At 46.7% G+C, this 12071-nt stretch overlaps 2 protein-coding genes across 2 annotated transcripts in view; one reads left to right on the top strand and one right to left on the bottom strand.

The window, feature by feature from the left end:
• Window positions 1-5481: 5481 nt before the first annotated feature.
• Cse1 (chromosome segregation 1) lies at window positions 5482-8762 on the bottom strand. The gene has a single exon (XM_065435512.2). It carries the CDS (start codon window positions 8657-8659, stop codon window positions 5747-5749), a length of 2913 nt encoding a protein of 970 aa, XP_065291584.1. The 5' UTR covers window positions 8660-8762; the 3' UTR covers window positions 5482-5746.
• Window positions 8763-9158: 396 nt separating this feature from the next.
• Window positions 9159-12071, top strand: part of IntS4 (integrator complex subunit 4) — an 85204-nt gene continuing 82291 nt past the window's right edge. Inside the window, exons 1-2 of the mRNA XM_065435525.2 lie at window positions 9159-9306; window positions 9378-9527. Of these exons, the coding sequence (XP_065291597.1) occupies window positions 9253-9306; window positions 9378-9527 (204 nt within the window). The 5' untranslated portion in view covers window positions 9159-9252. The remainder of the gene's footprint in view (window positions 9307-9377; window positions 9528-12071) is intronic.

The raw sequence follows: 12071 nt of genomic DNA, 5'->3' as shown, positions 1-12071 counted from the left end.
GAAGTTGAGCCCACCATCGCGAGCCAATCTGTCGGTGTCAGGGTCCATTGCGACGAGCGTCGAAGTTTGCGTCATAGAATGAAGTACCAGCTTATGGGCGTCTTGCGCTGGAGTTTGAGGTATAGTAGCGGCGCCTGGTGGCGGTGCGGGAAACGACATCTGTGTCGTACCAGCTTGGGTCGTATTGAGCCCTGGCTGTGGCGAAGCACGTTTCTAGGCCGAGTTTTGCGTCGATTCGCACTTTTTTATGCCCTGTCGCGAGTGCGAAAAGGCTCGTCACTTCTCACAGACCACGCCGACCACGCTGCGAGCTCGCCGCAGCCTATTAGCCCCGAGAATTAGGAGTGGCGCCCTCTCGCGAGTGACGTCACGGCCAGGACGCCGCTCGCTCCGGCTCGCTCGGCTGCCGCGCGCGCTCGTTCCCTTCGTGTATGCTTGGGGTATGGGTGGCTCGAGCCGTACGTATTGAAGAATACGTCGGCTTCTTTCAGCTGCCATACCTTAACCACAGTTTCTTCTTCAAAAGCGTGTGAGTCGAGAAACTTTGCGGCTTGGATATCGCAAGCTAAGTAGCGTTAAAGGGGTCTACTAGGTTTTGCAATGCATATGTGCGCCGTGTCAATCGGTAAATTTTGACTAAAAAAAGAACATTTGCAAATTCAACGCGCGAAGTTGTGTATGATGCTTCGCTAAACATTTAACATTCATTTAGTATTTAGCTATGAGAGGCATTGCATTTTACGTGGAAGAAAAATTTGGTAATTGGCGTCAACATGTTATCTGATTTTAGAAAGACACTGCCCAGCGAAGCTCTCATCATGATTCCTATTACTCTGGTGTGTTGTTCTATTCAAATATGGCCATTCATTAATGCGTAAAAAAATAGTTAGGCGCGCATTTCTTATGAAAAAGTTTGCTGCTACTTTCATCCCCCTCTGAAACAGGCCTCCAAAAAAACGAATTGCTCATGGCTGCTAACACGACGGCGCGTCATGTAGAGTATTTACATAGTTAATTCACAAACACCATAGTAGCAATCACCTGAGAGAAAAGTTTCGTTGTTAAGATCGAGAGTGACTCAATTGAAAGTGATGAAATGTTTCATAGTGGCTCTCAGTAGCCTTTATCGACAATATGGCACACCCCTGATCACGTAACGGTGGCAATCGACTGTCCGTATGGCGAGGCACGCTATGTTCGCGAAACCCATCAGTTCACTACAACTTCGAAATAAAACCATAAAGCATGTTTTTTACAGCGCCAACTGGAATGGCTAAAGTATTCTCGAGCTACTACACACCGCAGCTTAGATTTCCTGTATACAAAAGGAAAATTCAAGCACCTTCTGTCTCACCATGTCTCGATCCAGCGTTATTCAATTATACAAACGGATAACTATTCGCTTCGTCGGAACATAAAAGAGAACCTTGCAGGCAAATTAAGTTTGCTCCAATCCAATCGCAAACATTCATAAAGAAAGCACCACAAGCCTTGCTTATACTTTCACTTGATTTCTGACCCTCCACCAGGGGAATTTCGATATCTTCAATATGTCCCATACTACTAATCATTGACGCTTCGACTTCTTTCTGGCTGCAGCGATGCGGTCCAGCAGGCATACTTCACTAAAAAAATTGGGCCGAGCAGCCTGTGTCAGTTCGCCAAACAGATTCGTCATGTATATTCCTCAAGCAGCAAGCACCAGTAAATTTCTCAAGTGAGTTTGATTTGATTTAATAATTTCCATTTACACACACACATGTACAGAGGAGTGGTAAGTGGAGGTGGATGAGGGAAAAAAGTCGCACAGACGCGGCTTGAGGTAACCTCACCCCCTTAGGTACAATATGGCTGCATGGGGTAACACATCAAGCGCCATATAAATTACATTTATATAGTGGCCATAAAACATTGCAGTTATACAATATATGAAAGAACAGTGAAATATTTCCACAATAACAATGCAAAACACACTGCGGCATTGAAATAAATAAATGATATACACTAGGTAACAAAGACAAAGAAAGAGGAACACAACATACATTATTAATCATTAACAAACGCGCTCTAAAGAGGTGAGTTGAACGTGTAGCACGGAAAAGGGAATATATATTGGTACATTCCTATTTGTACTCTGTAAATAGCTGTAAGCCTTCATTAACTTTACTTCAAGTTTCCGCCGCTTAAAAAAATGAACACGTGAAGAACCGCCTAATGTTGACAAGCAGTTAAAGAAGCAAGTGAGGCGTGTAGAATCTAAGCTCCAGTATTAGTTAAGTCCCCGTGCTACTGCCGAGCGTTTCTGTGAGGAAATGCAAAAATTCGATATTATACCATGAACTACTCGTCGTGAGCAAACCTGTTTTAGCGGAATAAAATCAACGTAACTGCTGTAGAAGTCATATATAGCCAGCTTTGTGACATACTTGTTGCACCGCGGCAGGTATGGTATCATAACTGGATTCCTATAGGCTATGCTCTTGCGATTGTCTGTCCGCGTATGAAAAACCCGCAATGGGCTGGTCTGCGTCGCTTCGGCTGGCACTGTAGCGTTGCCTTCGAGAGCTGCATTGTTGTCTAAGAAATTAGCTCTTTGAATAAATGTTCGCAAAGGAAGACGTCGTAAAAATATATTTGAGACGACCACCATAAGTATACAAGCAGAGAGAACGAGGGCGAACAAACGAAAACACCGCAGAAAGCGCCCGGACAACGCCCGAACTGTAGCAGACGACAGGCGCGAGTCCGTGCCCTGACGTCACGCGAGCGGCGCTCGCAGCGCCGCTCGTGTTCGTTCTCGGGGCTAATAGTTTAACGAAAACGGACTCCATGTTTCTACTCACCGTTGGCGCACCGTCACTATGAGACCATGATGTCAGTACTCCTCGATCGGAGGGCGGGCGATTTGAACTGCGCTAGAGGTACGCAGACGCTTCAGAACGCATTTTCTCCTAAAATAAGTCTCTCCTTGGCACGAAACAAGCGTTTCGAGGTTTCTGGGATGGTATTTCCACAGTCCACGTTGACTTAATAGTAACCTTTAGTGTCCCTTTAACACTGCGAGCCCGGTACTTCCAAGTCACGAACGGCATGCGCATTATTAGCATGACTGAGCATTCTCAACAGGAAAGTAACGAGCGCAACGCTTTCAAGAGAGGAAATGCGGGCAAGACAGATGACGATTATTGTTGTGTGGCAAATATACGCCCCATAGGGTACAACCATTTTTAGAGTGTGGGTCCTCTTTGTTTCTGTGCGACGCACTGGTAGTGTTGACGAGCTACCCAAAGAAAGCTTCTCCGAGTGATGCCTAACTTTCAGACCATGAAACCCAGTCTCAACAACTTTAGAATCTAATAAGTTGCTGATGGCCAAATTTAAGTCACTGAGTGTTTAGTGCTTTATCCTTATCGAAATACGATTCACATGCTGCCACATGGTGAATTTTAATGGTATTTAAAACCATTAAAGACAGCTCTCTCTGGGTAACAAATGCAGATCTCGAAGGCCATGCTTTTGCTGGCTGCATGCAGTGGAAGCGATTGTGACTGCCAGAGACACGTCATAGATGTCAGGTTTTGCATACCACCTATTGGTACCACCAGCTTTACCACTACTGGTAAAGCTGGTGCCACCGTCGGCGTGACGTGACATGAGGGATCACATGGACACAGCAGGCGCACCGGCTGCTTAAGAAGCGCCGAAGTGAGCTGAATACAAAAGTTTAAAGTCCCACTTGCGCTGGCAGTTCTGATTAAGTGGCGAGGTTCTCCCGCCTTGGGTGTCTGCTCGACATTTGAAAACACTACAATAGGTAGTGACTGCCTTTGGAGACATGCAGCATGGTAGGCTATAGTGCGCGGTGCTGCAGTGCCGGACGTAAACGCAATGGAGCCTGGTGTCAGCCTTATTCGCATGTAGCTGAAGGACAAGCTGCGTGAAACTTGGCTCGCGAGACTTAGAACTGGCAAACATCCATTGGCTACAACTCGGGTATGCAGCAAGCACTGACGCGAGGATGATTTCTGCGACGGCGCCGAGTCTGTGATGTTCGGCGAGTAGCAGAAAATGCACACAGAGAGGCTCGCCCACGCCAATTGACCGGCTAACATCATGACGGTTTGGTTTATGACATTGATGATAGATACTGGCGAGGTCACTGGAATGGAAAGGGAGCAGTAAGAAGCACATTAAAGAAAGACGTGGCATATGGTCATGTTTGTGTTATGAATTAACCGTTAAAACACTGGATTACGAAAAAGAAGCAACGGGAAATCGCATGCTGAGAAGACCAATAAACATGCATACAGTGCGTATGCATGTTTATGCATACGCACTGTATGCATAAACACACACAGTTGCTGTAGGCGTCTAGGTCGCTATAGCGAAATTATTTTTGAACACCTCTGATAGTGTCCACGCAACAATGGTTGCTTGTGTGCTGTCAAATGGTAATTCTGCGGCCTAAAGCTCACAGCATGGTGCGAAAACGCCCACGCAGACGCGCAGTCGGTTGCTGCGAACCCGTGCGATCGCTATGCTGGCTATTTGGTTATGCAGACACTACAAGAACATATTTCGCATAGTTTGCTCTCAGCGTTTTGCCTACCTTTCACGCAAGAAGCCAGTTCGGGAGACTCCATTGTGGCGACCACGCGCAGTGGCACGCACTGTACGTTTTCGGTAAAGAGATGTCTGTCAGCACCAATTTCTAAAGAGTTGGTGCACCACCAAATTCATTCTTATTACAGATATTCGTTTATAAGCATGTTTAGATGACTGAACTAATGTGCAACCATTGAAAGAAGTAATTTTTTTCACACATTGGAAGCCACTAAGCTGAAATTTTCATTCAGACATCCTCAAAAGTACACATGCAATCAGCATTATTCTACACACAGAAGCATGCACAAGCAAAAAAAGCAATGTCTGTTTAAAATATGCACTCATACTTTTTAATGCAATTGTTAGCCTTCCTAAACAGCTTATTTTACAAATTTAAATATGAAACTTGCCATAAGCATTGCCCTCATGGCATTTAATGGCACCAAATATGCAGTTGTGGCACTCGCTCCAAGAATGAAAGGATTGGGTAACTGTTGTGCAGAATAAAAAATTTTCTTGCTGCACACTTTCTTTCAATAGTATTTGTTCTTTTGCCCAGAGCATAGCCATTTCTAGGCACTTCTCACTACACTCATTTGCTGACCTGCAACAGTCACAAAATGGGAGACAACTCAGAGATACTTCATATTGCCTGCAGGTCTGTGTTTTCCTTTTAGTCTACCACAAAACTGGTTAATTTACGTCTGGCAAGACACATAGCTTTCAGCTATGGGCTACATTACTTGGAAGACCGCATTGTTCTCCGCATTCTGTCATCAAATTCTCATTTTTATTAATGAAAACTTATAATTTTCATAAGTATATTTTGCAATGTGGCCTGTGTTTCATTTACCAATTAAGCACAAACTAAACAAAAATGTTTGGACACTTTCTATTTCATACAGAAACAAAAAAGATGTAAGGTTCTTACATTATTAACAACAGTCCAGCCCAATGAAGTACATGGTGTTACGTACATTCACAAGTGGAAATTGGGCTTCACATATTTTGCATCAGGGCTGTGAGCACTTTGGCAAACTCTGCTAAGCTGCAGTCAGTGCTAAGCAGGTCACATTCCAGTTGACATAGCTAACCTTCAATTCTTGTACAGAAGCCACACACATAAAAGGAAGGCCAATGCTCACAGGAGCTGCACATTGGCCATCTGAAAGTAGCGCTGCAGAAAGTTGTTGGCTGCTGGCTGCAGTGAAGTGTTGATGAGAGGTGCCAAGCGGCCAGGACAGGCGGCTGAAAGTTTCTGCAGGCTCTGCACAAGATGCAACCGTGCATCAGGGATACTTCCCTTGAATGGGTCATGCTCCTTCTTGCCTGCAAAGATCAGTTGCGAGTAAGCTGTTTGGTAGCCAGGAGTGTCCTCAATCTCGACAAAGTGTTCATCGTCTGGCACGCTGTCATCTTCAGGCAGTTCAAAGAGGTCAATCAGTGCCTGTAGCAGGGGGCCCCAAAAGTGTGAGTATTCCCCATCAATGAGGGCAGGGGCCTCTGTAAGGAGCTTGGTGATGCCTACAGCACAAATTTTTCGTTCCAACTGGCCTGTGACTTTCTGGACATCACTGATGACGAGCCTCTCAAGAACCATGCCAAACATCTTAGCTTGGATACTGTCCACAGTGGAGATGAGGGCAGGTGCGCCATACCGGTACACATACAAGCTAAAGAAGACAAGCAGACCTCGCACAAATTTCGTTGTCTTAGAGCTTTGCAGACGCTGGAAGAGCAGCAGGAAAATTTGCTTTATGTACTGGCCCACGGCATCTGAGCTCATGTGCTCAAGGATGCTCTGCACAATGTAGAATCCTTCATGATCATTGGTCTTGGATGCAATAAGCTTCTGGAAGACACCCAGTACACCCATCAGACGATCAGCAGCCAGAATTTGTGCAGCACCCCGCTCAACGAACGCCTGCAGCAAACGAACCAGTGGGTGGATGTTTCCTGGCCGTTCCCAAAGCACTGGAGCAAGCAAGCAGGGAAATAGTGCCATGTATGGATCAGGCACAGGTGAACTGTGGCATTCCAGCATGAGAGAGAGCAGCTGAAAAACATAGGGGACAAATTCCTGCACATCTTGCTGAAGAATATCCTGGAACACAGGAAACAGGCTGCTCTCAAAGCCTGTCACTGCCGATGGGTCTTTTCCACAGGCAATCCTTATGGACAAGCTGAGTGTCTCAAAGAGGAAGTGGTTGAAATGGGGTTTCGAGGGATTTTTGCTAGCCTGCACGAGTTTGGCCGTAAGCATTGGAAGCAGCTGACTGAGGTAAGGCAGTACACTCTCCTGCAGAAGGGAGAATGTGCGCATCACTGCTTTCATTATGTATTCATTCTCAGCAGAGCCTGGATGAGCAAAAGACTGGAAAAGGTTTTTCAATAGCTGTTCTGAGATATGCCCTATGTCAGCGGCAACAATCACGGCCTTCCCATGCGGATCTTTCATGGTGAAGAACTTGTCAACAGCACTAGCAGCATAAGTGTGAACCACATAACTCGGTGCAAGAAACAAGCGGACCACATGGGGCAGACTTTGAAGAATCATATGCTTAGGCAGCTGGTTCCGGAACACCATTAGGTACTTGATTGCATCAGCTTTCAGTACTGGAAACTCAGTAAGGTTCTCATTGTGAAGGTCTGGGGCAATAAATTCCTGGTAGAAGTCAACCACATTGACAAGTGAGCTCGTCTGTGTGGTACCCAGTTTTGCAGTTTGTGCCTTGACAGCCATTGAGGTGACAAGGTAGATAGCAACATCTTTGTTCTTCCAGTTTCGTGCTGGTTCTTTAGCAAAAAGTTGCAGCATGGCTGTAATGTACTGGGAGAATGTCTCAGTGATCTTCTGTTCAAAGTGCTTTGACAGTGCACGAACTAAGTCGCAGGCAGCACGACGCCGCGTGTCGATGTCAGACCCTTCAATGTCCTTGCGGACATACTCTTCTGGATTATCTTCAAACAATTCTTCATCACTTGTGCGGAACTCCATGTTTGGTATGATAACTTTCTCGCAAATTGAGCCGAGAACATTAGCATCTTCAAATAGCTGCTTGTAGTGGGGCCTCTCTGCAACAGCTGAAAGAAAGTGGATGGCATTGCTAACGAGAATGTCATACTTGGCCTGCGGTCCGGTCGTCGTCAGAAGGTGCCAAACGGCGGTTACAAAGCCAGGCAAATACGTCTGGAACTCTTCGTCATATTTCTGGGCATAGAGACCAACATTGTCACAGATTTGGGACTTCAGCTGTTCCAGCAGTCCTGCCTCTTCATCTTCATCAGTCTGCAGCACCTTGTTGTCAGCAGTCAGCAAAGTGAGGAAATGTGACATCCAGATGTTCATGTTGTCCTCAAATATCTCTGGCAGGTCTTGATAGTTAAGGCTGTAGAATACTTTCGCTATGAGCACCAAAGAACTAAATATGACCTTGAGCGCAGTCGGGTTGTTGGCATGAGTCTTGGCCAGCTCCATGGTAGCCACGAACAGGTCTGTAAACGGTTTTGCAAAGTTGTCCAAGACGTGCTTGATTTCGGTCCATAACTCCTGCGACTTGAACTCGTAGCGGTAGCGCTTGAAGAGAGAATGCGCAGTTCGCAGCACCCCATTAATGATGTGGAATTCGCCGCTCTGGAAATGGGTAATCATTTCGGGCAGCAGGTTCGGCCAACGAGCTGGGAAGTCTTCACGGCCGATGATGCTGACGGCGTCGCTGAGCTGTTTCTGCAGCTGCTCAGGGCTGCGCAGCATAAGGCCCACGATCATCTCTTTGACGGCACTGCGGTCGCTAGGGTGCACTCGGTCAGCGCCGTCTTCGGGAACCGCCCAATGACGCTTCACATAATTCTTGAACGCAATCGCACCGGCCACACGAATCACCATGTCGATGTCAGCTTTGTCCACGAGGTGCAGCAACAAAACAGGGTAATTTTGGTTCACCTCTATCGTCTCAAGAAATTTCTCCGCATTACGACGGGTCGTCACGTCCACCTGAAGCGTTTGCTGGAGGTATGAGGCGAGCGTGCTCAAATTGTTGTCGGTTATTTCCATTTTGTATCAAGTGGTAGGCATTCACTTGCCGGCAAACCTCGCTTTAAATGACGGATTTGAACTCTCGCCCTCAGTTGCATCCTAAAAATACGTTACCCTCGTTCCCTTGTGCAGTTTTTATATTTGACGCAAGAGGACAGCACGCTACATCGCCCTCTTTATTTTGGCAAATGTTCTGGCGTAATTTTTGCGTGTATGCTTATTCGAGCTCGTCAGTAAGCAGCTGCGGCGGCCCCACATTCTCAAACATTCGTTAAAGTTTGTTACAATTTATGGAATTTCATACATTTACTATTGTCGTTAGGACAAGGACAACTTTCAAACAGCGTTGCTGCCGCTCCTTTGATTCTAAAACCTTTCTCTGTAATGTAGTGAGAAACTCTTTGCAAAAATCTACACATAGGTACATAGAGTTCCTCACTATGTAGTGAGAAACTCTATAATGTGATGCATAGAGCCTCAATGGATGTAGGCATAGAGACTCCTAAAGGCTATACCTGGCTAGAGATATGACGTTACCTCTGTTGTGATGGTTGCAGTTGCGAGCGTGGCCGTGAAGTTATGACATGAAAACTGCGTGAAAACCAGAGACCATGGCCGCCGTATTGAAGAAACGAGCATTAGCCGAGTTTAGTCAAGTTCTGCAAGTAAGCTCATTGTGTGGGTTTCAGACGGAAGTCCATGTTTTGCTTGACATGGTCTTTTCACTTGTGTCCAGGAGGAGCCGCCTAAACCACTGAAAAAGTTATGCATATCCAAGAAGCCGGCACCCCAAAGGACTGTTGATGTCGCCGAAGTTCTGCAGTCAGGCAGCTCGTCGGATGTGATCATGATGCTGATTCAGTTATCGGAGTGCCTGCCGACACAGGTACTACAACCACCAAAGCTCACGCGACTGGTTGCAGTACACGTACTGTACGTTTCTGTAATAACTGGCTTCGCGTCGCAGTAACATTTTGTGCTCACACCGGCAAGTGTAATGACAAGTTCGGCGAATCGCACCGGTGCGCGCCGATGCAATTGGGCGAATTCGCCATAAAACGGCTGCTCGAAGATCGCGCGTCTTGTTTTTTGAATATGCCGAATGCGCGTTTGGAAATGATGCACGCCGTATTCGTTGCCAGAATGAAACTACCCAGCTGCTTCCATTCAGAATGGTTTATAAAAGTTATTTCCAGTCGTAGCTCAGCTGAGATCAGAACTGGTTCAAGTTGCGAATGCAAAAACTGGTTGAAGTTGGGACGCGCCTTCTGAAGGTTTCCTGTAACGTAAAGCAGTAGCCGCGAGTGGTGCAGCGCATTACGGCGGCGTACCTATTGGCGTGATGCGCTGCCCAAGCGGCGCTGCGGGAACGCCGGTCAACAGAGCCCTCCATCCGCACTTATGGGTTTCGAAACGATGAGCAAAACGAGAACAAGGTAAAAACGGGAGCGAACGTCGAATAGTGATCGACGTTGCCCAAGGAGCCAATCTGCAAGTGTTTTCTAATTATGTGTGCCTTGTGCCATTATATAGGGCAACTAGCACATTCTCTACACACTATTCATAGCGACATTCTGGGTTATTGGCATGTGTCAAAGAATGCATGAACAGGTTTGCTGCCTTGGCTTCACGAGCATAGCCAGTGTTATGAATGAAGGTGTTTTAGAACTGCTTAGCCTATGTTGTGAGTGACCGGCAAAGCACGAAATGGATGTGCTTCCTTTCATCCTCAATGAATTGGAGGCCCTGCTTCTTGCTCAGCTTTTTGTCAAGAGCAGTAACTAATATCCTGTTACAGTCCATCTCTTGGTTACCATTCTATTACACAGGGTGTTTCACTTAACTTGGGCCAAGTATTTAAACAACAACAAAAAAACATAGGCGCTAGGCGTGTCAAATTGCCACAGTATTGTTCTGAGCCATATGCAATCTAATTGCTAAAACTGAAAGTGCTGTTCGTTTAGTTCGGAGAGTATCAAATCGGCATCATGGACTCAAGAAGGATAACCTCATTCGACTAATGCATGCCTTCGTTCTGTGCCACTTTAGATACGTGGCAGCCATGCATCGATGGAAATGGGCAGAGCGGGATAAATTGAATGCACAGCTTAGGAAGATTACCAAACGGGTTCTCGGGTTACCCGTATACACTTGTACAGAACGCTTAATGCACCTTGGCATTCATAACACTCTTGAAGAGATTGCAGAGGCCCAGGAGCGCGGACAGCTAACTCGCCTCACAACAACGAAGGCAGGGAGATCCATCTTGCAGGACCTCGGATATCACCCCGATAGAGTAGCAGAGGAGTTCTCTGACGTTCCTCCGCTGATTCTTGAGAACACTACGGTCGCACCAATACCTAGGAACGTGCACCCCGATCATAATCGCGGTAGAAGGAGGGCAAGGGCGGCCAACCTCCTTAGGCAAATACACAGTGATCAGCGACAGGTCAACTTTGTGGATGCTGCTTCTTGTAAGGGACGTCGGGCGTTCACCATCGTCACTGTTGATGGTCGGCAAGGAATCACCAATGCTGCCTCGGTTCGGACAAGGGACTCCGAAATAGCTGAGCAAATGGCTATTGCACTAGCCCTGCTGGTTAGCTCACGGGATGCCATCTATAGTTATTCAAGATCTGCAGTCAGAGCATTTGAAAAAGGCGCCATTTCCAAACAGGCCCTCAGACTTATTGGGGGCAAGGCAATCACGCACCACTTCATTTATTGGTTTCCGGCACATCAGGGTCAGATAAAGGGTGCTCCTCCCGACCTCAACGAGTCGGCTCACGGGGCTGCACGTGAACTTGCCCATCGCGCTACCCTCGACCAATCGGAAGCCGAATCCCCAGAGAACAGGGACACGCCCTCCACCTACAACGAGATTACTAAACACTACTATCTCAGCCGTAGAACCTACTTTGTTCCTCATCCGCGCCTCAATAGAGCTCAAGCATTAACGCTCCGTCTACTACAAACGAATACCTATCCGAATCCATCGCTCTTAAATAAGATTTATCCGGATACTTGCACCAACGCTACTTGCCACGATTGTGGAGATATGGCCACGTTAGACCGTATGCTCTGGTGGTGTGCCCGGTCACGCTCTATCATCGCTAACAGCTCGGCCAGATGGGAGGCGGTTCTCCGCAGTCCTCTTCTGGCTGACCAACTCTGGGCTGTCCAGCAGGCCCACAATGCAGCTGAGAGGCTCGGCCTTCCGGTTCCCACGTGGGAGCGGCCCGCTTCGTGAAGGCTCACGATCTGCAGGACTTTAATTATTAAAGTTTTACCATACCATACCATATGGAGCATGTCATGATATTCTTTTTTTAATCCGCCAAGGTGAGTAATAAACACAGAATTGCTTAATTAACTTTTTAAGTATGAACTCTAGCAAAAGATCTTCAATACAAAAGTTGTAGCGCTTGTT

This window comes from Dermacentor albipictus, chromosome 1 (genome assembly GCF_038994185.2).
Source record: "Dermacentor albipictus isolate Rhodes 1998 colony chromosome 1, USDA_Dalb.pri_finalv2, whole genome shotgun sequence".
Lineage (NCBI taxonomy): Eukaryota > Metazoa > Arthropoda > Arachnida > Ixodida > Ixodidae > Dermacentor > Dermacentor albipictus.
The sequence above is the reverse complement of the archived record's forward strand: the minus strand, read 5'-3'. Positions and strand labels throughout refer to the sequence as shown.

Coding starts and splice junctions, on each gene's coding strand:
- Cse1 (XM_065435512.2), bottom strand. CDS start 8,659: ATGGAAATAACCGACAACAATTTGAGCACGCTCGCCTCATACCTCCAG.